Source organism: Ovis aries, chromosome 3, assembly GCF_016772045.2.
Source record: "Ovis aries strain OAR_USU_Benz2616 breed Rambouillet chromosome 3, ARS-UI_Ramb_v3.0, whole genome shotgun sequence".
In the NCBI taxonomy this organism is placed as follows: domain Eukaryota; kingdom Metazoa; phylum Chordata; class Mammalia; order Artiodactyla; family Bovidae; genus Ovis; species Ovis aries.
Window position 1 is genome coordinate 13,334,066 of NC_056056.1, and position 26,566 is coordinate 13,360,631.

The 26,566-nt window shown below is 41.3% G+C and overlaps 1 protein-coding gene and 1 pseudogene across 1 annotated transcript; one reads left to right on the top strand and one right to left on the bottom strand.

The window, feature by feature from the left end:
* Positions 1-3,310: 3,310 nt before the first annotated feature.
* On the bottom strand, positions 3,311-12,684 carry LOC101119294 (olfactory receptor 1J4-like; annotated as a pseudogene).
* A 12,628-nt stretch (positions 12,685-25,312) lies between these two features.
* LOC114113885 (olfactory receptor 1L8-like) lies at positions 25,313-26,251 on the top strand. Its single transcript, XM_027966471.2, has one exon. The coding sequence runs from the start codon at positions 25,313-25,315 to the stop codon at positions 26,249-26,251; it is 939 nt and encodes a 312-aa protein (XP_027822272.2).
* Positions 26,252-26,566: the final 315 nt, after the last annotated feature.

Sequence of the window (26,566 nt, forward strand, 5' to 3'; positions counted from 1 at the left end):
TGTTGATATACAGTACCACATGAATGAATCTCAAAATGCTTACACTGAGTGAAAGAAGGCAGCAAGAAAAGAATATAGACTGTATGATTCCACTTAAATTAATTTCTTTTTTTCCCTTTCTTTTTTCTTTAAGTCAGTCATGTCCTACTGTTTGTGACCCCATGGACTATACTGTTCATGGAATTCTCCAGGCCAGAATACTAGAGTGGATAGCCTTTTCCTTCTCCAGGGGATCTTCCCAAGCCAGGGATCGAATCCAGGTCTCAGGCATTGCAGGCTGATTCTTTACCAGCTTAGCCACAAAGGAAGCCCAAGAATATTGGAATGGGTAGTCTATCCCTTCTGCAGCAGATCTTCCCAACCCAGGAATTGAACCGGGGTCTCCTGCATTGCAGGCAGATTCTCTACCAATAGAGCTATCAGGGAAGCCCAGAAGATGCAAATGAATCCATGTGACAGAAACAGATCAGTGTTTCCCCTGAGGACAGGTGAGACGAGCAGAGAGAAAAGTAGGGTAGGTGCCAGGAGAACTCATGATCTTCACGGTCTGCAGTGATAGTTTTATGGGTGTACACAAATGTCAAAATTACTCAAATAGTGTACATTAGACATACAAAGTTTATTGTATATCACTTACACCCCCCCCCCCAAATTGGTGTTTTTATTTGTTTTTATTTTTTTTTATTCTTTTTTTTTTAATTTTAGTTTTTTATTTTTTAAATTTTAAAATCTTTAATTCTTACATGCATTCCCCAACATGAACCCCCAGCAGATGAATGGATAAGAAAGCTGTGGTACATATACACAATGGAGTATTACTCAGCCGTTAAAAAGAATTCATTTGAATCAGTTCTGATGAGATGGATGAAACTGGAGCCGATTATACAGAGTGAAGTAAGCCAGAAAGAAAAACACCAATACAGTATACTAACACATATATATGGAATTTAGGAAGATGGCAATGACGACCCTGTATGCAAGACAGGGAAAGAGACACAGATGTGTATAACGGACTTTTGGACTCAAATTGGTGTTTTTAAAGAAACAATAAAAAAAAAAAAAAAAACCAGGTGTGGTCCTGTTATTTCTCTATCGAATCCCTTTTTATAAGGGCTCCCAAATCCTCAGACTGAAAACCAGAAAGTCCACTATAATAGTTAATTTTATGTGTCAACTTGGCTAGGCTGCAGGACCCAGATATTTGGTCAAATACAACTCTAGATGTTTCCATGAAGCTATTTTTTTTGGATGAAATTAACATTTCAATTCTCGGACACTGATAAAGCAGATTGTCCTCCGTAATGCAGGTGGGTCTCATCCAATCAGCTGATGGCCTTAAGAGAAAAACTGACACCGCGCCCCCCCTCCCCCCGCTGAAAAAAGAGGCAAGTCTATTCTCAGACTACTTTCAGACTCAAACTATAACTTTTCCATGAGTTTCCAGGCTGCCAACCGACCCTGCAAACTTTGGACTTGCTAGTGTCTACAATTACATGAACCAATTCCAATAACACTCTTTCTACACACACACACACACACACACACACACACACACACACACCATTTGTTCTATTTCCATAGTGAACCTTGACTAATACACTTGCTATAACCTTAAGTGCCCTACAAATCTGACCCTCTGATATCTCTAAGCTCATTGACTACCATCTCTACCCAGCTCAGCCATGTCCAGCTGTACAGGTCCCTTAATGTCCCTGGAAAAGGCCAGGCACCCTCTCACCTCAGAGTATTTCTAGGTGCTGATGTCCATGCTTGGAATACTTTTACCCAGATACCCCCATGGCTGGCTTACCTGTCCTCACTAATGTCTTGTTTGCTTGTTATCTTTCCAAGAAGCTCTACCTCCTGGACCATACAATGTTAAATTATGAACCCCATCCCCAGTATGCCTGCCCTCCCTTTTTATGCCTCCATTATTCACAGAAGCCTTTGCCTACAAGCAAAACTTAGGATTTATTTCAGATGCAAAAACCACCTTCCATAGAGCTCACATTCCAGTAAAGAAGCAATTAAAAATAACAATTAAAAAATAAGTAAAGCTTATGGTGTGTTAGTTCAAAACTGCTATGAAAAAAAAAAGGAGTGTGATGAGCAGAATCAGGAGTGCTGTAATAAAAAGTCTAAAAGGGGATCAATTTTTTTAACCTGTATTCCCAGAAAGTAGAAAATTGCCTGGTATATAGTGCCATGCAGTAAATATTTTTGTGTGCAAAAATTGTAAATTTATGCATTTAATTTTTCCCTATTAGAAGTGAGACCTCTGTTTGGGAAAAAGACAACACTCATTTTCTCAGACTAAAATTAATCAGACAGCTGAAGGCTGTTCTCAACACAAAATCCAATTTAGAGGGAAAAATTATAGTCTTCCTAGAATGGGGAAATTTGGCATTTTGATTGACTACTCTGTGGTTCCCTATTGTCAGAACCACAGTAAAATTAAAGTTTACTTCCGTTTAAGCAAACCATCAAAAGTACTTTATAACTAGATACTGCATTGAGAAGGTAAGCATTCTGGACTTTACTAAAACTGAACGTGAGAAACTTAATATTTGTAGCTCCAGAAAACACTAGACAAGAAAGAAGAAATATGAAGTTGGTTTATATCTCATTTATTTCAACAGATAGAAACTGCAGATTATAAAGAAAAGTTACATCACCTATTACTAAGGACGGTTCTTTAACCTAGGAAAAGAATATTGCACAAAACTTAAACTGGTTCTACTTGAGACTCCAAATGTTCCCCATAGAGAAGTAAAGTGCTATAACATATCTGAGAATCCTGACCTTCTACCACCTCGAGATCAGAAACTCAGGATACGAAAATGTATAGCTTGGTCCAAAATAGTATTGTGTTTCATGCGTCTAATCTTAGCCTAAAACAAACCTGGTTTCATCGTTAAAACAGAAGTATAAAATGTCAGCATCATGTTTTCCTTTTGAGAGTGATGGTTGGTGTGTGTTGTTATCTGAAGTCTTTTTTCAGGAAGATAAAACAATAGTGCAGCATATTCAGAACAATAAGTCACATATCTGACTAATAAGGAGCTGGGGGCTTTGAAGACCACGAGTTGCATGTGTGTTGTAGGCAATGCCATATTGAGGATTATGGAAGAATAAATGGGCAATAGATATGGCTAATGTGAAAGGAATTCATCCAATAACATTGTGACCACTTAAAGGGCAATTGGGGAGATGCTAGAGACATGTGTGGTCAACACACAACTTTTCAAGAGGATATGTCTGACAAGGTCAGTGGGTTAAAAAAAAAAAGAAGAACATGGTTAGGTGATTCTCACTGGATGAAAAGATTATTGCTTCTGAAAAGAATTCCCAGAGCCAATTCCATGTCTCTGTTCCTCAGGCTGTAGACGAAGGGGTTCAGCATGGGGGTCACCGCTGTGTACATCAGTGAGGCAATCATGTCTGTGTCATTGGACTTGCCTGATGAGGTGGAAAGTAAGTGCCATAATGGTTCCATAGAATAGAAACACCACAGAGAGGTGGGAGCCACAGGAGGACAGGGCTTTGCAGAGCCCCTTGGTAGAAGGGACCCTCAGGATGGAGGCCCCAATGAGACCATAAGAGACCAGGATGCCACTCAGTGGAAGAATAACAACTGCAGTCCCTGCAGTGAATATGACCAGCTCATTGAGAGAGGTGTCTGAGCAGGAGAGCTTGAGCAGGGCAGCAAGGTCACAGAAGAAATGTGGGATGATGTTGTCCACACAGAAGGACAGCTGAGCCAGGAGGATGGTGTGGGACAGGGCACTGACACAAGAGAGGAGCCAGGATCCAGCCAGCAGAAACATGCACAGCCCCTCCCTCATGATGGCGGTGTAGTGGAGAGGGTGACAGATGGCCACGTACCTGTCATAAGCCATCACTACAAGAAGAAGGTCATCAATGCAGCCAAAAAGTAAGAAAAAATACATCTGTGCTATGCACCCTGCATAAGGGATGGATTGATCCTGGGTTTGCGTGTTTATCACCATTTTAGGGATGGTGACAAATGAAAATGAGACTTCAGTGAGGGCCAAGTGGCTGAGGAAGAAGTACATGGGGATGTGGAGGCAAGGGTTCAACCTGATGAGCAGGAGGATGAGCAGGTTTCCCAGCACTGTGGTCAGGTACATGCCCAGGAACAGGGCGGAGAACATGCCCTGCTGCTCTGGCCGGATGGGGAGCCCCAGGAGGAGGAACTTGGACACGTGGCTCTGATTCTCAGGCCTCATGCTCTTCTTATCTCTGCTGGGGATGAACAGAAATGGGAAATGTCAGGAACTTAGACATACTGAGCATAGCAATTACCATACATTACCAATTTCTCCCAGTGGCTGTGTCAATATACAGACAAATCTCACCGTATTTTGCTCACACATTGAGGCTCATCCAGTCTGGGGAGAACAATGAAAATGGAATCTATCTGAACATTGACACATTCACTTGGAGACATCAATCAAACATCAATAAAGCAAACATCAATCAAACTCTTCAATGGAAATCAGGAGAGTTCATTTTTTTAACATAGTGGAAACACCATGAGAGACATTAGGAGAATAATAAATAAGACACAGTCTCTTCCATGACTTTATAGCCAGACTGCTGTTTATGTATTTGTGTCTGTCCTGTACACAAACCCATACCCCACCCCCACACATACACACACATATTATAGCAGTTCCTCAGAAACTTAAAACACAGAATATGATCCAGAAACTTCACTTCTAATAATATATCCAAAATAATTGAAAGCATATGCCAAAGAGATATTAGTACACATACGCATAAAACAGCATTACTCACAGTAGCTGAAAGATGGAAACAATCTGTGTTCATTTCCAAATGAATGGATTAAAAAAAGTGGCCTTTACGTACAATGGAATATTATTCAGCCTTAAAAAGGAAAGGAATCCTAACACATGTTACAACAAGACGTTGACGATGTTATGCTAAGTAAAATCAGCCAGTCACAAAAGTGTAAATTCTATATGATTCCACTTATATGAGACCTTAGAATAGTCATATTCATAGAGACAAAAAGTAGAATGGTGGTTGGTGGTTGCCAGGGACTTGTCTGGGAGAGAAAAGTGAGGAATTATTATTCAGTGGAAACAGATTCAGTTTAGAAAGTTAAAAAAGTTCTAGAGGTGGATGGTGGTGATGATTGTATAATAAGGTGAATGTACTTAATGTCATTGAACTGTACACTCAAAAACCATTGAAACAGTAATTTTTATGTTATATATATATTTACCACAATAAAAAATGTCTATGTTCAAAAAAATGCCACAAGAGATATTAAAGCATTGACTAAAGAGAAGCAATCAAAGGAGAGTGACTCTAAAACTAAATAAATCAATTACTTATTTAGGCAGGATGAATAACCAAGATCCCAGGTCAGGAACTAATGATAACAAAGATATGAGGAGGCCATCAAGAAAGAACCATGGTTCCTGAAGATGAACGCATCCACAGCACTTGACTCACTGCAATTTTAATAAATTTTCCAGTATACGCTAATAACTGCCTTCATAAATCTGCCTGTCAATGCAGGAGACAGAGGAGATGCCAGTTTGATCCCTGGGTCAGGAAGATCCTCTGGAGGATGAAAGGGCAACCTACTCCAGTATTCTTGCCTGGAGAATCCCATGGACAGAGGAGTCTGAGGGCTACAGTCCATGGGGTCATAAAGAGTTGGACATGACTGAATGACTGAGCAAATGAGCATCAGTTCAGTTCAGTCACTCAGTCGTGTCCGACTCTCTGCAACCCCATGAATCGCATCACGCCAGGCCTCCCTGTCTATCACCATCTCCCGGAGTTCACTCAGACTCACATCCATCAAGTCAGTGATGCCATCCAGCCATCTCATCCTCTGTCGTCCCCTTCTCCTCCTGCCCCCAATCCCTCCCAGCATCAGAGTCTTTTCCAATGACTCAACTCTTGGCATGAGGTGGCCAAAGTACTGGAGCTTCAGCTTTAGCATCATTCCTTCCAAAGAAATCCCAGGGTTGATCTCCTTCAGAATGGACTGGTTGGATCTCCTTGCAGTCCAAGGGACCCTCAAGAGTCTTCTCCAACACCACAGTTCAAACACATCAATTCTTTGGTGCTCAGCCTTCTTCACAGTCCAACTCTCACATCCATATATGACTACAGGAAAAACCATAGCCTTGACTAGACGAACCTTAGTCAGCAAAGTAATGTCTCTGCTTTTGAATATGCTATCTAGGTTGGTCATAACTTTTCTTCCAAGGAGTAAGCATCTTTTAATTTCATGGCTGCAGTCACCATCTACAGTGATTTTGGAGCCCCCAAAAATAAAGCCTGACAGTGTTTCCACTGTTTCCCCATCTATTTCCCATGAAGTGATGGGACCAGATGCTATGATCTTCGTTTTCTGAATGTTGAGCTTTAAGTCAATTTTTTCACTCTCCTCTTTCACTTTCATCAAGAGGCTGTCTAGCTCCTCTTCACTTTCTGCCATAAGGGTGGTGTCATCTGCATATCTGAGGTTATTGATATTTCTCCCAGCAATCGTGATTCCAGCTTGTGTTTCTTCCAGTCCAGCATTTCTCATGATGTACTCTGCATATAAGTTAAATAAGCAGGGTGACAATATACAGCCTTGACGTACTCCTTTTCCTATTTGGAACCAGTCTGTTGTTCCATGCCCAGTTCTAACTGTTGCTTCCTGACCTGCACACAGATTCCTCAAGAGGCAGGTCAGGTGGTCTGGTATTCCCATCTCTTTCAGAATTTTCCACAGTTTCTTGTGATCCACACAGTCAAAGGCTTTGGCATAGTCAATAAAGCAGAAATAGATGTTTTTCTGGAACTCTCTTGCTTTTTCCATGATCCAGTGGATGTTGGCAATTTGATCTCTGATTCTTCTGCCTTTTCTAAAACCAGCTTGAACATCAGGGAGTTCACGGTTCACGTATTGCTGAAGTCTGACTTGGAGAATTTTGAGCATTACTTTACTAGCATGTGAGATGAGTGCAATTGTGCGGTAGTTTGAGCATTATTTGGCATTGCCTTTCTTAGGAATGAAAACTGTACTCACACATAATTGCCTTCATATGTACCACTGTCTCTCTCTTCCCTTCCATCTCCAATGTTTTTAAATGCTTGAGTGAGCTCTGAGCATACAACCAAAGTGAGTGACATGAGAATTTGCTCAATGTGTGGCCAGAGAGCCAAGACATTACAGATGCTGTAGGACCAAGAAGTTGCATCAGAATTCACAGTCATCGGGTTAACTAGACAAGATTCCAGAATTAACCCATCATGTCCCCCAAAGTGGAAATATGGAAATAATTAAATGTCGATGAAGAAAACTTGGGGCCCTGGAGAAGTTTGATATCTTCAAGCCACCAGGACGAACTGCCACAAACTTAGCATAAAGAGGACTTTGTTTAGAGCTGCCTGTTTACGTCCTGAAGAAGAATCAGGCTGCAAGACTATCTCCCCAGGTCAAATGCAAACACATGTTTCTAAGTCACTTAGCCCACTCTGCTCTACACTCATTCAAGGAGAGGAGAATTAGATTGTGAGGGTGCTGTACACAAAAACAGACACACAGAGTAACAAAGTGCTTCTTTTTGACCCTCTCTGACTATCTTAGATTGGGGAAGGAAATGGCAACCCAGCTGCCATCTATGGGACCGCACAGAATCAGACATGATTGAAGCGACTTAGCAGCAGCAGCAGCAGCAGACTATCTTAGACAAAAGTGTAGAGCCTTTGATGGATTCAGACCAACTTACATACACCTTTAAAATGAAATACTTTGTCATTACACAACTTAAAAACCATGAAAACAAAACCCTTCTACGCTGTTGGTGTAGATGTAAGTGGTACAGCTGCTATGGAAAACAGTATGGAGTTTCCCCAAAACATTAAAAATAGAACTACCATATGATCCAGCCATCCCACTTCTGAGTATATAACAGAGAGATTAGAAATCAGGATCTCAAAGATATTTCTACATTCCCATGTGTATTGCTGTACTATTCACAATAGTTAAGTTATGGAAACAACCCGAATGTCCATTGACAGGTGAATGGATAAATAAAATATGGCATAGACATACAATGTAATATTATTTTGCCCTTATAAAAGGAAATTCTGACATTTTTTACAATGGGGATAAACTTGGAAAACATTATGCTAAGTGAAATAAGCCAGTATTACAAGGAAAATTACTGCATGATTTCAGTTTAAGAAATTTATAGAAGCAGAGAATAAATGGAGATTATCAAGCACTGGAGAGGAAAACAGGGGAAAATGTAGCATTGTTATTTAAATGATATCAAGTCACATTTATGCAAAATGAATTAGTTCTAGAGTCCTGCTATACAGCATATTGCCTAGAGCCAAAAATTCTATATTATGCACTTAAAAACTCATTAAAAGAGTTTTAATTACCACTTTGTGGCCACAAAGTGGTAATGAAAACTGTGTTAAGTTTTCTGCCACAAAAAAAGGACACAAGGAAATTTTTAGAGGAGATAGACATGTCAATTACTTGATTGTGGTGATGACTTCACATGTCCAAACTCCTCAGATTGTATACTTTCAATATGTATGGTATTGTATAACTATCACACCAAAAAATCTGTTTTAAACAAACATGCTAAGACTACATCCAGGCAGCTCACAAATCAAACACACACATAGAGAAACTCCACTACACACGCTGAATCACATATAGTCAAACCCAACACACAAATAGGAGAAGGCAATGGCAATCCACTCCAGTGTTCTTGCCTGGAGAATCCCAGGGACGGGGGAGCCTGGTGGGCTGCCATCTACGGGGTCACACAGAGTCGGACACGACTGAAGCGACTTAGCAGCAGCAGCAGCAGCAGCAACACACAAATAACTTACACACACCCACACAAGCACACACCCATGCAGTGCAGGAGAATTCTAGCTCTCCATGGTCTGTTATCAGCCCATTATAAGACTTTCTACAATGGTGGGAATATTCTTCATCTGCTTTGCCCAATACAGTAGCACTAACCTCATGTGACTACCAAAGACTTGAAATAAGGCTAGTACAAGTAAAGAACCAAGTTTTTAATTTTAGGTAACTTTATTTTAATTTTATGGCCACCCGTGGCTGGTAGCACCATTTAGTCAGTGTGTGAACCAGTGAACACATGGTTGCACTAGTAATGTAAACATACCTTTTCTCTCTCTCCTAGTCTTCACATCAATGCACATATCTAGGAAAAGAGATGCTTCCCCACCTTTCTCAGATTGATGTTGATGCTTGCTGGTTCAGGTTGCTACCTAAATACCCATTTCTTATACCTCCATGACCTAAGGATCTTTAGCACCTTCCATGCCTGACTACAAGAACTAGAACAATGAGCAGGAAGATTCATTTTTATCAATAGGAGTAAGGCCTCAGGGACTCAGCCCCAAGCTTCTTGTTAGAAAAGCATCCAACCGAGCCAACTGGCAAATTTCTCGCCTTTTTCTTGAGATGGATCCTTGCAGAGACCAAAGGGCTGAGCCACAGGAGTGCTGGGAGAAGATGTCCCTAATGTCACTGACATGTTAGCGACCCCTCTGCCTGCTCATGAGGACGAGGAGAGGTGAATGCCCTTGAACTCAGCAATGGACTCTGCCTCCCCATATATCACAGTGAGGTCCAGACAGAGCAGTATTAGCCCTTGAGATCCCCATACCACTGACTGTGTGGGATGGGAACCGACAAATTTCAGTCTGTTTCGACATTAAAACCCACGAGCTCAAGTTGATTTATGTCCAGTTCTAGCTTGACACCATAGAGTTCTTTCCAGCCTCTCCTTCTCCCATGTACATGGCATCTTTCCGCAACTGATGAATTACTTCCTTTTCCAGAATAGGTTTATTTATTTGCTAAATCTTTGAATACAGGTAATGTCACTTGAACTCAAACCACTGTTAATGACAGACTAACTTCAGCTCAAACCTTGCTTAATTTTTTCTTTACTATGAGTAGTTTATAGACAAAATTCTGTGTTTAATAATTACTTGATTATTTTATTCCCCCCTCAGTCCAATTATGGTATTAATTTGAAATACAGGTGTATTTTTTTGTTTTCTACTTTGTTTTATTCTCCATCATCTTCTATTTATTTTTAGTAGGTGAATGGTAACATCATCAAACTATACAAATACATATACTATCACTCCATCTTTTCCTATCCCATACCCATCCACCTCCTGTAGGTAAACAGTTTCATTAGCTTCTGATTTATTCTTTGTGTGCTTCTTGCTCAGTGGAAAGTTACATGTATATGTTATTTTCCCTTTATTTTTACACAAGAAGTAGCATGCTATAGATGCTGTCTTCCATATTTCTTTTTTCATTAAATAATATAGCTTGGAAATCCTTCCAGATTGATTCATAGATATCTTTGTCATTATTTTTTCATAGCTTTGAAGGGCTCAATTGTGTGATGTTCTATAAAGTTTCCTTTGAAGCCCTAGGATAAGATAGCAGTGATAAATGTACCAAATGCTATCTAACTGTACCTCAAATGGTTAAAATGGTAAATTTTGGGGTTGTAAGCATTACACTACAATAAAAGATTTTTTAAAGAAAAAGCAAGACACAGTCTCTACATAAAGTACAGAAAAGAATTATAAATTAATAATGACATATGATTAATAGGTTAGCAGAGGGGAAACGGAATAATAAAATATATATTTAATTAATCAAAAGAGAGAAGGAGAAGAGACAATAAATATGAAATCAGATATCTCAACTAGAAGCCATGTAGAAATGCAGGGATTTCCTTGGTGGTCTGTTGGTTAGGACTCTATGCCCCCAGTGTAGGGAGCATAGATTCGATGATCTCTGGTTAGGGAACTAGGATCCTACATGCCATCCTGCACATAAAGTGCAGGCAAAAAAACCAAACAAATGGGAGAAAATGTATAGAAATATGAAAAATATAACTTCAAGTACACTCTGATTAGATTAGATTAGATGTTAAGAGAGAAATTCTCCAGAAATGATTACCAATCTACATAAAAGAACAAACCCCAACTTCACACTGTTAACAACTGACACTTTACAGATAGAAGAACATAACAAAGTTTAAAATGATGGGAAAAGTACCATGTAAACACTGAAAAAAAAAAGCTAGTATATCTATACTAACATCAGAAGTAAATGATACATTAAGTTAGGAGCCATTGCTAAAGAGAAATGTCTCTTAATTATAAATGCAGTGGTGTACTGTTAAGTGAATACAAATGGCTCTCTATTGTAGGAGAGACTTGCTTTGTAGCATTTGCCAGTTTCCATAGTGTAATTATCCCCATTATGACTGACTTCAATCCACCAGCATATTGTCACTGAATATGGAGTTGAAAAGAGATGTTCACAATGAGCTTGAAGCCAATGCATCCAACAAGAATTAGCCCACCAGGAGTAGATCATGATGCTAAGTCTGTGTGTCCTCAACAACACCGTATAAAAATGTTTTGCATAACATTTTCCACATATTTTATGAGAGATGGTGCACAAGCAGGAAAAATTGAAGATAAAGAATATTTAAGAGTCCAAGTAACAAACTGCACTTTGTTGGCATATTAACAGCACTACAACATGACAGCCGAATGTATATTTGTTTAAAGTTACACAAAGTTGCCAACCGTACATTAACTTTAGGAGATATATCTCACTGTGTTCACGGCTGCAATAAGAGGATTTAGTGACTGTCATTTCAAGAAGTTAGCCCTGTTGAGAAATATTTGTAGGGCTTGTTTGATGTCTCTGTTTCTGAGGCTATAGATAAAGGGGTTCAGCATGGGCGTAACTACTGCATATATGACTGAAGCAACTATATATTTGTCATTGGAGTCCCATAATGAGGAGAAAAAGTAAACACCGGCAAGTGTCCCATAATATAAAGATACCACAAAGAGATGAGAGCCACAAGTGGAGAAGGCTTTAAAGAGTCTCTTAGTGGACGGGACCCTCAGGACGATGGTCCCTATACGAACATATGAGCCCAAGATGCTACTCAGAGGCAAGATGAACAGCATTCCTCCTTCAGTAAAGATGACCAGCTCATTGATGGAAAGGTCTGAGCAGCTCATCTTCAGGAGGGCAGGGAGGTCACAGAAGAAGTTGGGGATGGTATTTTCAGCACAGAAGGACAGTTGGACCAAGAGGAGGGTGTGCAACAGGGCATGGATACAACAGAAGAACCAGGACACAGCTACCAATGAGATACACAGCTCCTGCCTCATGACAGTGGTGTAGTGAAGTGGCTGACATATGGCTACATACCTGTCATATGCCATCACTGCAAGAAGGAAGTTGTCAAGACAGCCAAAAAGTATGAAAAAATACATCTGGGAAATGCACTCCACGTAGGGGATGGATTGTTGCTGAGTCTGCATGTTCATCAGCATCTTAGGGATGGTGACAGATGAGAAGGAGACGTCAGTGAAGGCCAGGTGGCTGAGGAAGAAGTACATGGGGGTGTGGAGGCGAGGGTCCAGCCTGATGAGCAGGACGATGAGCAGATTGCCCAGCACTGTTGTGAGGTACATGCCCAGGAACAGGGCAAAGACTATGCCCTGTTGTTCTGGCAGGATGGGGAGCCCCCGGAGGAGGAACTCTGACACGCTGCTCTGGTTCTCCTTCTTCATTCTCTTCTTATTTTCTGCTGAAAAGTGGAGAATGTGAGAAATGTCAGTGAACATTCTGCAATATTGTAATATCCTCTTTAGCATGAAAATTCTTACTTTTTGCTACCTTTCTTTTTATTTCTCCTAATCGTTGGTGAATGAATCAGTCTGTGATGACACCACCCTTATGGCAGAAAGTGAAGAGGAACTAAAAGCCTCTTGATTAAAATGAAAGTGGAGAGTGAAAAAGTTGGCCTAAAGCTCAACATTCAGAAAATGAAGATCATGGCATCCGGTCCCATCACTTCATTGGAAATAGATGGGGAAACAGTAGAAACAGTGTCAGACTTTTTCTGGGGGGCTCCAAATGGCAACCCACTCCAGTGTTCTTGCTTGGAGAATCCCAGGGACGGGGGAGCCTAGTGGGCTGCCGTCTCTGGGGTCGCACAGAGTCGGACACGACTGAAGCGACTTAGCCGCAAAATCACTGCAGATGGTGATTGCAGCCATGAAATTAAGAGACGCTTACTCCTTGGAAGAAAAGTTAGGGCCAACCTAGATAGCATATTCAAAAGCAGAGACATTACTTTGCCAACTAAGTTCCATCTAGTCAAGGCTATGGTTTTTCCAGTGGTCACGTATGGATGTAAGAGTTGGACTGTGAAGAAGGCTGAGCGCCAAAGAATTGATGCTTTTGAACTGTGGTGGAGAAGACTCTTGAGAGTCCCTTGGACTGCAAGGAGATCCAACCAGTCCATTCTGAAGGAGATCAGCCCTGGGATTTCTTTGGAAGGAATGATGCTAAAGCTGAAACTCCAATACTTTGGCCACCTCATGCGAAGAGTTGACTCATTGGAAAAGACTCTGATGCTGGGAGGGATTGAGGGCAGGAGGAGAAGGGGACGACAGAGGATGAGATGGCTGGATGGCATCACTGACTCGATGGACATGAATCTGAGTGAACTCTGAGAGTTGGTGGTGGACAGGGAGGCCTGGCGTGCTGCGATTCATGGGGTCGCAAAGAGTCGGACACAACTGAGCGACTAAACTGAACTGAACTGAACTGAATCAGTCTGTCCCATTCTGGCTTTCATAATGCATCAGACCCTCACATTAACCAAGTCTCTTTCCAAAAAAAACCAAAGGACATCATTCTTTATTCAATAAATATTTATCAAAAAACAGCTTCATCCCATATTAAGCACATAATAATGAACAAGACATGAGAAGTCTCCATGTTTAGGGAGTTTGCACGTTTATATTAAGCAGGGTTCAAACCTCTAGTTTACTAGAATCAAAAGCATGAATGGAAATAAAAACAAAAGTAAACAAGTGGGACCTAATTAAACTTTAAAGGTTTTTCACAGCAAAGGAAACTATAAACAAGGTGAAAAGAAAACCCTTAGAATGGAAGAAAATAATAGCAAATGAAACAATTGACAAAGGATTAATTTCAAAATTATGGAAGCAGCTCATACAAATCCATACCAGAAAAACAACCCAATCAAAAAATGGGCAAAAGACCTAAACAGACATTTCTCCAAAGAAGACTACAGATGGCTAATAAACACATGAAAAGATGCTCAACATCGCTCACTATTAGAAAAATGCAAATCAAAACTATAATGAAATATTACTTCACACTGGTCAGAATGGCCATCATTGAAAAATCTACAAACAATAAATGCTGGAGAGGGTGTAGAGAAAAGGGAACCCTCTCACACTATTGGTGTGAATGCAAATTGATACAGCCACTGTGGAGGCAGCATGGGGATTCCTTAAAAAAACAGAAATAAGACTACCATAAGACATATATGCTGAGGAAACCAAAATTGAAAAAGATACATGTAACCCAATGTTCATTGCAGCTGTATTTACAATAGCTAGGACATGGAAGCAACCCAGATGTCCATTAACAGATGAATGGATAAAGAAGCTATGGTACATATATACAAAGGAATATCACTCAGCCTTAAAAAGGAATGCATTTGAGTCAGCCCTAATGAGGTGGATGAATCTAGAGCCTATTACACAGAGTGAAGTAAGTCAGAAAGAAAAACAATCATCATATACTAATGCATATATCTCAAATCTAGGAATATGGTACTGATGAACCTATTTGCAGAGCAGCAGGAGAAGGGCATGGCAACCCACTTCAGTATTCTTGCCTGGAGAATCCCATAGACAGAGGAGCCTGATGGGCTACAGTTCATGGGGTCACAAAGCGTCGGACATGACTGAGCAACTATACACAGCACAACACAATGCAAATATAGATGTTGAAAGCAGAATTATGGACACGGCTGGGGGTGGGGAGAAGGAGAAGGTGGGAGGTAGGATGAGAGTAACATGGAAACATATATTCAGTTCAGTTCAGTCGCTCAGTCATGTCCAACTCTTTGCGACCCCATGAATAGCAGCACGCCAGGCCTCCCTGTCCATCACCAACTCCCGGAGTTCACTCAGATTCATGTCCACCAAGTCAGTGATGCCATCCAGCCATCTCCTCCTGCCCCCAATCCCTCCCAGCATCAGAGTCTTTTCCAATGAGTCAACTCTTCACATGAGGTGGCCAAAGTATTGGAGTTTCAGCTTCAACATCAGTCCTTCCAATGAACACCCAGGACTGATCTCCTTTAGGATGGACTGGTTGGAACTCCTTGCAGTCCAAGGGACTTTCAAGAGTCTTCTCCAACACTACAGTTCAAAAGCATCAATTCTTCGGCTCTCAGCTTTCTTCATAGTCCAACTCTCACATCCATACATGACCACTGGAAAAACCATAGCCTTGACTAGACGGACCTTTGTCGGCCAAGTAATGTCTCTGCTTTTGAATATGCTACCTAGGTTGGTCATAACTTTCCTTCCAAGGAATAAGCCTCTTTTAATTTCATGGCTGCAGTCACCATCTGCAGTGATTTTGGAGCCCCCCAAAATAAAGTCTGACACTGTTTCACATGTAAAATAGATAGCCACTGGAAATTTGCTGTATGACTCAGGGAACTCAAACTAGGCCTTGGTACAACCTAGAAGGGTGGGAGGGGACATGGGTATACCTATGGCTGATTCATCTTAATGTTTGGTAGGAACAATGCAAAACTATAAAACAATTATTTTTCAATTAAAAATAAATAAATATTTTTTTTAATGTGAAAAGGGCACCAGGTCAGAGGTATCAGTCATTTCCTCATCAAAAGGACGTGTAAGTCCCTAAACTGAAAGAGAATTACTAAAGCTTTGTCATGGGCTTTCAGTGTAATTGGCTGCATCCTACTTGCTTTCAGTCACTTAAAATTCCCTGTTATCAAAAAGTGTCCAGGGACTTCCCTAGTGGTCCAGTGGCCAAGACTCCACTCTACCAAGGCAGAAGGCCTGAGTCCAATCCCTGGTCAGGGAACTTGACCCCACATGCCTCATCAAAGTGTTCACATGGCACAACTAGAGAAAAAAATCCCACAAGGCCACAACTAAAAGGTCCTGCATGCTGCAACTAAGACCCAGCACAGCTATATAAATTAAAAACAAAAAAGTGGTCTCCAAACCAAGAACAACAATAGTACCAAGCACTATTCCAAGTGTTTTACATGTACTTTCAAATGAAATCTTCATGATAACTCTAACAAATGAGTATTATTAAACACATTTTAATCATAAGCAGAAGTATGTAACATTTACTTTGCTTTTTATTTTTATTTTTTGGCTGCTCTGGGTCTTTGTTGCAGTTGGCGTGCAGACTTAGTTTCCTGGCAGCATATGGGATCTTAGTTCCCATATGGGAACTAAGATTGAACCTGCATCAACTGGGATTGAACCTGCATCTCCTGCACTAGAAGGCAGATTCTTAACCACTGGATCACTGAGGAAGTCTCAAGCGTGCATTACTTAAATGTGCAAAGATACACACAACTAAGTGCAACAGATGGAATCACAACATATGTCTGTCTGTCCAGAATCCATCTCTTAACCACTCTGCATAGAAATTATATCCTCATTAATTAGAATTTTCAGAGAAGCTATATTATGTTAGCTACCTTTCTCTACAATGTTCCTAACTCAAAGAAAAATTTACCACTCATATTTATACATTATACAATTTACAAAAGACTTTCACATGGATTTTAACCTCTCAAAGCAATAATTATATATTTAGGGACTGCTTAGTTACATAAGGCAAATGTTATGTCCTCATCTTATAGATGTGAAAACTGAAGCTAAAGAGATAAATGACTTACCTAAGGTGACTCAGCTCTTTCATGGTGGATTCCAGGTTTAATATTTCTTTGCAAGTTAGGTTACATGTAATGATTACTAACCACATGGACCTAAAGAGGGAATCAAGACTGACTTTCTCCCTGAAGTAGGGGAGCAGGACAATCAGTCCCCATTAGAGACTAAGAGGGAAGAACAAATTTGACTCCATATTGGATCTATTTAATTTACTTTAACATTTGTATTCTATTGTTTTTGCTACAAGCTAACAATGTTGCCTAGGGACTTCCCTGGTGGTCCAGTGGCTGAGACTCCAAGTTCCCAATGGAGAAGGCCTGGGTTCAATCCCTGGTCAGGAACTAGATCCCACGAAGATTGAAAATCCCGTGTGCCATAATGAAGACCTGGCATGGCTAAATAAACAATTTTTTAAAATAAAGTTGCTTATAGCATTAAATATAAAGGCTAGGCCTTCTCAAGGCTCTGATCTTTAAAGGTATAATACTTTTCTATTCATATAGGGATTAAAAAGTTGCAGAACAGAGAATAGCATTTGTCTTATTGGAGGTTTACAGGAGCATCTTGACCTGACCTAAGTGGACAGCTGCAAAAACACAGGATTCAGACATGAAGAAGTTTGCAACAACCAACCACATCCCCTTCCCTTTCAGTATAAAAGAAGCCTGAATTCTAACTAGGGGAAGATGTTTCCTTGGAACACCATCTTCTCAGCCTGCTGGCTTTCCAAATAAAGTCATTATTTCTTGCCCTAACAATTTGTCTCTCAATTTATTGATCTGTCATGTGGCAAGCAGATTTATTGATCCTGGACTCAATAACAGGACCATGAACTCTATCAGCGGTACTGGGTTTTTTTAGTTCACAGTCACCAAAGGAGACAGTGACTTGATCCTTATGAGGAAGCGTGGCTGCTCACCAACACACGTTGGGTCAGTCCTTGTCAAGAAACCAGAAGAAAGCACAATGACCGGAACCAAACAGCAGCCTTGATTCAAGTAGGACCTTGTGAAAGAGGCAGTGGGCCATGAGCCCTGAAAAGGTCAGACCCTGATCTTGAAGTATGACACAGGGCCTTTGGATGGGCCTGTTGTCTTCTTTTACCAGACAATGGTGAAAGAGGAAGCTCTGTGACATATCCATGGGGTTTGGAGCAACATAATAAAAATATCTCCTTGTTAATGAGTACTAATTATGGGCCAGGCTTGGTGCTGAATAATTTGTATGTATTGCCTCATTTAATCCTCAAAATATCACTGTGAAGGAGGAACAGTTATTTCTTCTTTGCCAGGGAGGATTCTGAACCTCAGAGAATTGCAATCACTTCCTAAGACCATAAAAATATTTAAGAGCCAGACTGAGGATTAGGCTCTGGTCTGACACAGTGCAGACCCTGAACTCATACCCGTTAGCGTGTGGCAACTACCCACGGGTTTTGGAAACGTGAACCTCCCCCATTCATTGCAGTTATATGGCCACTGTTGAAAGACAGTTAAGGGAATATTTTGGCTCATGGGGTGAATCAGAAGCCCCTATAACTTGTACATGAAACACACATTCATGTGCACACTTAAACACTGATTTGTGATTTCTTACCACCTGTGACTTATAGGACAGTAACTATGGCTTATAGATCAGTTACCCAAAGATTAATAAAAATAAATTCACAAAGAATATGTGAGATGGTACACACAAAATAACCCATAAAACTATACACAAACACTTGTATAATCTCAGCACAAACATAAAACAACCAGTAACTCATAAAAATCACATATTAGATGTAAACTCTAACTATGAATAGAGAGTCATACATGCAAACACACATATTAAATAACAAAAAAACACAAGGTCACACATATCACACAGAAATCATATAAGAAGCACACCATGGCACAGACAGGCCTCTTCGCAGTCAGGCAATAAACAACATACATGGTCACACACATATACCATCATGCAAAATGAAATGCTCCAAGGTTTCCCTGGTGTCTCAGCTAATAAGAATCTGGCTGCCAAGCAGGAGACACAGATTTGATCCCTGGGTAGGGGAGATCCCCTGGAGAAGAAAACAGCAACACACTCCAGCACTCTTGCTTGTAGATTTCCATGATCAGAGGAGCCTGGCGGTCTATAGTTAATGGGGTCGCAAAGAGTCAGACACAACTGAGCGATTTTCACTTTTAGCCTCCACTGATCTACACCCAATCAGGTGAAGGCACTCAATGAGTGAGGCACTCAGGCTCCATTCACCAAGAAGAACTACCCAGTAGATACTGTGCTGTGCTGTGCTTAGTCGCTCAATCATATCCGACTCTTTGCAACCCCATGGGCTGCAGCCCGCCAGGCTCCTCTGTTCTGGGGGGTTCTCCAGGCAAGAATACTGGAGTAGGTTGTCATGCCCTCCTTCAGGGGATCTTCCCAACCCAGGAATCAAACCCAAGTCTCCCACATTGCAGGCGAATTCTTCACTGACTGAGCCACGAGGGAAAAGTGAAAAGTGAAAGTGAACTCGCTCAGTCGTTTGCAACTCTTTGCGACCCCATGGACTGTAGTCCACCAGGCTCCTCCATCCATGGGATTCTCCAGGCAAGAATACTGGAGAGGGTTGCCATTTCCTTCTCCAGGGGATCTTCCCAACCCAGGGATCGAACCCAGGTCTCCTACATTGCAGGCAGATGCTTTAATATCTGAGCCACCAGGGAAGCCCACACATACACACACACACACACACACACACACACACACACACACAACTCATGAAGAAAACATACACATATCCACATTAAAGAGCAAAGAAATACCACACAGACCCATGTGGTATGGTACCCAGACTTACAGACACAGGCACACCTTGCCCACCTAGAATTCCCAGCTCCCTCTGTCCTGTGCCACTCCTTAGGTAAGTTCAGGCACCTTCTAATCCAAGCAGTTTCCCAAGTCTTGAGCTTCTGATGAGAACACCAGGAACAAAAAAGTAAGAAGGAAGCCTCTGTGAGCCCATAACCTCCTGAGCGCCCTGTGTCTGTCCTTGAACTCCAGAGCTACAGGCAGGAGGAGACCATTTTACAAGCCTCAAGGAGGATTCCAAGAAGTCTCTCAGCTCCCAGCTGAGGAAAAAGTCAGAGTTGACTAATTGCCTCCAATCCCTACTAGACCTTGGGGAGGAGCCTGTGCAGGGGCTGAAGGGGCTGAGCTTCTAAAGCCACCTGAGAGGGTGCCCCAGACCACAGGGACTCCCTGGGCTCCTCTCTGCCTGCTCCAAGTTCCAGCTGGGAAGTTGGAATGGCTTAGTCATCCTCCAACACTAATGCTCCCAATGCACTGGGTCAGCTTCTCCCAACGGCATAGAAATTCTGGCTTCTGCAACCCCCCGTGCCACTGACACTTGCTACCATGTGAGCACAAATATAGCTTTGACTTCACATCCTGCAGGAACCTTCTCTCCCTTGGGAAAGACTCCAGAGCATGGAGGGGAGCCTTTCTAAGAGAGTGTAGGGGGAGGAGATTTAGTCCTTAGGCTCATCACTCAGAAGAACTGGGTCTGGGCTATGCCAGTTAACTGTTCAGTCAGTTCAGTTCAGTTCAGTTACTCAGTCATGTCCGACTCTTTGCGACCCCATGAACTGCAGCACACCAGGCCTCCCTGTCCATCACCAACTTACGGAGTTCACTCAAACTAACATCCATTGAGTCGGTGATGCCATCCAACCATCTCATCCTCTGTCGTCCCCTTCTCCTCCTGCCCCCAATCCCTCCCAGCATCAGAGTCTTTTCCAATGAGTCAACTCTTCACATGAGGTGGACAAAGTATTGGAGTTTCAGCTTTAGCATCAGTCCTTCCAATGAACACCCAGGACTGATCTCCTGTAGGATGGACTGGTTGGAACTCCTTGCAGTCCAAGGGACTCTCAAGAGTCTTCTCCAACACCACAGTTCAAAAGCATCAATTCTTCAGTACTCAGCTTTCTTCACAGTCCAACTCTCACATCCATACATGACCACTGGAAAAACCATAGCCTTGACTAGATAGAACTTTGTTGGCAAAGTAATGTCTGTGCTTTTGAATATGCTATCAAGGTTGGTCATAACTTTTCTTCCAAGGAGTAAGTGTCTTTTAATTTCATGGCTGCAGTCACCATCTGCAGTGATTTTGAAGCCCCCAAAATAAAGTCTGACACTGTTTCCACTGTTTCCCCATCTATGTCCCATGAAGTGATGGGACCAGAGGCCATGATCTTCATTTTCTGAATGTTGAGCTTTAAGCCAACTTTTTCACTCTCCTCTTTCACTTTCATCAAGAGGCTTTTTAGTTCCTCTTCACTTTCTGCCATAAGGGTGGTGTCATCTGCATATCTGAGGTTATTGATATTTCTCCCGGCAATCTTGATTCCAGCTTGTGCTTCTTCTAGTCCAGCGTTTCTCATGATGTACTCTGCATAGAAGTTAAATAAGCAGGGTGACAATATACAGGCTTGATGTACTCCCTTTCCTATTTGGAACCAGTCCATTGTTCCATGTTCAGTTCTAACTGTTGCTTCCTGATCTGCATACAGATATCTCAAGAGGCATGTCAGGTGGTCTGGTATTCCCATCTCACTCAGAATTTTCGGCAGTTTATTGTGATCCAGTCAAAGCCTTTGGCATAGTCAATAAAGCAGAAATAGATGAGAGGGAAATGGAATCCACTCCAGTACTCTTGCCTGGAGAATCCCATGGACACAGCAGCCTGGCAGGCTACAGTGTGGGACTCATGGGGTCCCAAAGAGCCAGACATGACTGAGGGACTAACACTTTCACTTTCAAAGTATGTCCTGGAGACTTCATGATAAGTTTTAAAAGCGCTGAAAATAGCCTCCTCAGGAGTCCCCTGCCCCCTTGAGGGTAGCTGCACTCAGTTTTGCTAGCCACTGTGATTTCTGTACCTAGAGAAGTCATAGAGTAAACACTCTAAAGGGAGCAGGTTGTAATAAGCACATCATAGCTCCCTCACCAGTAAAGACCCAGAGGAGACCAGGAGAGCTGAGTTCAAGCCTCTAAGAAGCTAGCAGACAGGTTTCCCCATTCAAGAGAGTTCCTGTCACAGTGTGTCTTGGCAGTTCTGCCTTCTATGATGGGAAACAGAGAAAAATAGAAAAGTACTGGGACAGAAGTTGAGAAAGGAACAGGGATGTGAAGCAGTATCAAGAAAATGATTGACCCCTTTAAAACCAAGAGTAATCTGCTCTTTGTCCCTCCTCTCAACTCTTCATGCTTATCACTAGCTAGAAGGTCAAAAAGATCATCTTTCTGATATGTGAACAGAACCAATTTGGTACAAGATGAAGAACAGATTTTAAAAAACACAAGGGAAGATGAGAAGATATCTGGATATGAAAACTGAACATCAGTAGACTGGCTGCCCACCTAACCATCCACCTCAATCAGGTACTTATTTCAACCTCAAAATTCAGTTTTTGAATTTGATTCTGTTCCAAAAAAATCACATGGACACTGTATAAAACAGAGTTTAGCCTAACATGTAAGACTAACTTTGTATATTATGATCACCTTATTTGACCACTGGGCCAGGGTATGTTGTTATCCCATGGTTCCTGAGAAGCAGGTCCCCAATAAGTGAATAGTGGGAACATGGTAGAAAATAAAAATATTTCCACTCCCAGACTCATCCCAGGCTTTCAGAATAATGCCCTCAGATTCTCACTTTCAAAAATTCCTTCCATTTTTTAAAGTACTCATCATAGATGAGCACAGGAAATCCAACCTTACTTGACCACTTGGAATCTTCTTCATCTCACACTCCCTAGGCATTCCCTTCATGAATAACTTTTTTGAGGATGTATGTTGTACAAGCTTCACTTATACATGCTATTTTATTATCTCTTTAGAATTCCTTAGATCACTCAGTGAGCAAGAAATGAAGGTCAGGCACAAACCCTCACCTTCTGCTTCCAAATTCAGTGCACTTTCTACTAAACCCTCAATCCCATATACTTTTAATGTCCCCCCAAAAGACCAAATTTTCCCTTATTGTTGCTAGTGAATCCTGCCTATTAGAATTTTCAAATTCTACAATCTGTTCAACACAGAAAATACAGATTTTCCATTGTATATAACAAAGGTCTGCTCTTAATGTGACATTAAACACATTTAAAGAAAACAATATGTATGTTAAAATAGAAAATAAATAAATGGGGAAAAAATAGATCCTAAGAGTTATTGCTTCAGATATATACTTTTATAGCTTTATGAAAATATGACAAGATGACAGAGTGGGTAAACTAATTTAGAATTAGTTTAACTGAGTTTGAATGACCCATTACTTTCCTCTATATCTGTTTCCTCATCAGAAAAATATGATAAGAATAACAGTCTACACCTTACAAGGTTGTCATGAGAATTAAAGTACAACCTATACAAAGTAAGTGCTTAATTACAGTTCATTCTCACATTATTCAAAGCACAGACAAAAGTACAATCTAAAAAAGTGTTGTAAACTGATAACCAAGTTAATTTGACCATTAGAGTATTTGAGTGTGAAGACTAGAGTCATTTTAATCAGATTCATTAATTTTGAGAATATGTAGAAATACTTGATGGAGAAAAAGTCATTGGCAATGATGATAATGGGGAGAAGAAACAGTGGTATCAAATGTTTACTCTGTCCTGGAACTGTTCTAAGTGCTTAAGCACAAGCTATTGTGAAAACCTCATGAAAATCTTATAAATATTGTTCTGTGCGCTCAGCAGCTCAATCATACTGGACTGTTTGCAAACTCATGGACTGTAGCCTGCCAGTCTCCTCTGTCCACGGGACTCTCCTGGCAAGAATATTGGAGTGTGGTACCATTTCCTTCTTCCAAGGGACCTTCCCAACACAGGGATTAAAACTATATCTCCTGCATCACCTACATTGCAGACTGATTCTTTACCATCTGAGCCACCAGGGAAGCCCTTTCAAGGATATATACACAGGTAAATAAACGAATGATGGTATTGAAGGATGTGCTTGCTTAACAGTTGGGTAACAAAGATCTGGGAACATAATTAAGTTTAAGGAGCTAGAGGGAAAACTAAGTAACAAATTAAATTTTAAAATAAAGATTTGCATGGAGAGGTAGTATAATTTGATATTCACAAATGATCATTGCTTTCTAAATAAGTGCTTCTGAAAGTATAACAAGCACAACAGTAAAACTTTGTTGACATAGGTCTATTATTCCTTTGATTTCTCTGCTGATTACTTTATCAAGTCCCCTTTTTGGAAAGGTAGTTCAAAGACACACTTTCACATGCCACCACTGAACATTTGTTTTGATATACAGAGAAAAATCAAACCACCTTATCTGAAATAAATAAATTCGCCACCTTATTTCTATTGATTTCTATATGCTTGTGAAACAAATAAATTCTGAAATAAATAAATCATCTGAAATAAATTTGCCACCTTATTTCTATTGATCTCTATATGCTTATGCTATGCCGTGTTGTGCTAAGTCACTTCATTCATGTCCGACTCTTTGGGACCCTATGGACCATAGCTTGAAAGTCTCCTCTGTCCATGGGATTCTCCAGGCAAGAATACTGGAATGGGTTGCCATGCCCTTCTCCACGGTATCTTCCCAACCCAGGGATCAAACCCGAGTCTTGAACCCAGGTCTCTTAGTCTTCTGCATTGGCAGATGGGTTCTTTACCACTAGTGCCACCTGCGAAGCCCTCTCTATACTCTTATGTGGATTTATTTTTATTTATAAAATGCAGAACTAGCTGATGATAGATAGATAGATCCATAGATAGATAGATCCTCTATTACAATGCAAAATCCACAAACCGTCCTGACTATGTCATATTCACAATTGTTTCCACACTCCCAGAATATTTTTCACAGAATAGGTGCTCAGTAAACAATTATTTCTAGATTTAAAATTAAACTGACTAAGGAAGATTTCTGGGCCTCCCTGGCAGCTCAGAGGTAAAGCGTCTGCCTGCAATGCAGAAGACCTGGGTTCAATCTCTGAGTTGGGAAGATCCCCTAGAAGGAAATGGTAACCCACTCCGGTACTCTTGCCTGGGCAATCCCGTGGACGGAGAAGCCTGGTAGGCTACAGTCCATGGGGTCACAAAGAGTCAGACATGACTGAGTGATTTCACTTTCAAGTTTCATTTTCAAGGAAGATTCAACTCTGGTCTTCCTCAAAACTTCCTGCTATCAATATAAGAAGCATGGGAAGTCTTAGAGTTAAGAAGGAAGGGCAAGTTCAAGGACCACAAAGGTGACAAGTTGCCTATGTGGTAGCTGGTCACAACCCTATAGGTAGAAAGTGAAGGTGGGAAGAAGCACAGACTTGTTGGCTTGTTGATGGTTTCAGTCATGGAGATGTGTGTTACATTATATGAGTCTTCTCTATTTTAGTTGGCTCTATGATCATGGAAATACTTAACCAAACCAGCAGTGTCTCTGAGTTCATCCTCCTGGGGCTCTCCTCCTGGCCTGAGGACCAGAAGCCACTCTTCATCCTCTTCCTCATCATATACCTGGTCACCATAACAGGGAATGTGCTCACCATCCTGGCCATCCTCTCTGACCCCCATCTGCACACCCCCATGTATTTCTTCTTGAGTGTCCTGTCTTTCACTGACATTTGGTATACAACAAGCATTGTCCCCAAGATGCTAGTTGACTTCCTGTCAGAGAAGAAGACCATCTCCTATGCCGGGTGTCTGACTCAAATGTATTTTATATATGTTTTGGCTAACATTGACAGCTGTCTTCTTGTAGTCATGGCCTTTGACCGCTATGTGGCCATCTGTGACCCCTTCCATTATGTCACCATCATGAACCGCCGCCGCTGTGTTCTGCTGGTGGCCTTCTCCTGCTCATTGCCTCATGTCCACTCACTCCTCCACATACTTTTGCTGAATCAGCTTACCTTCTGCAACTCCAATGTTGTCCACCACTTCCTCTGCGACATCAACCCTCTGCTGAAATTGTCCTGCTCCTCCATATTTGTCAACGATCTCACAATAAAGACAGAAGGACTGGTTGTTTTGGTGACCCCCTTCCTATGCATTGGTTTCTCCTATGTGCGAATCTTCATTTCAGTTCTCCGGATCCCCTCAGCTGCAGGGAAACGCAAAGCCTTCTCCACCTGTGGCTCCCACTTGACTGTGGTAATCCTGTTTTATGGAAGCATCTTTTATGTCTATTTACAGCCCTTGTCCAGCTACACTGTTCAGGACCGAGTGGCTACAATTGTCTACACGGTTCTGTCCTCCATGCTCAATCCTTTCATCTACAGTCTGAGAAACAAAGACATGAAGAGGGGCCTGGGGAAGCTGATGGCCAGGAGGAAATCCTAGCCAGAAGCTTTTTGGACATGTTCATGGGTGTTTCTGCTGGTTTCTGATATACACAACAAACTCTTGTAAGTTAGCAGGTATAAATCACATGTGTCATTGATGTTTGATTGTGCTCACTTCTTTAATGTTCAGCTATAAACTACTGAGACTCTATTATGATTAGTAATAGGCTCAAGTTCTACCAAAGTCCTGATTCCAGTTTTCATATATCTACATCTCTCTTCCTACTGAAAGGTTGCACATGCTACGAGCCATGTGCGATGCTGGGACTCATGCCTCTGGAGGAGAGAATTCAATCTGGGGCCAGAGATGAGG

Excerpts from the sequence above, each read along its gene's own strand:
- LOC114113885 (XM_027966471.2), top strand. The coding sequence starts at position 25,313 with ATGATCATGGAAATACTTAACCAAACCAGCAGTGTCTCTGAGTTCATC.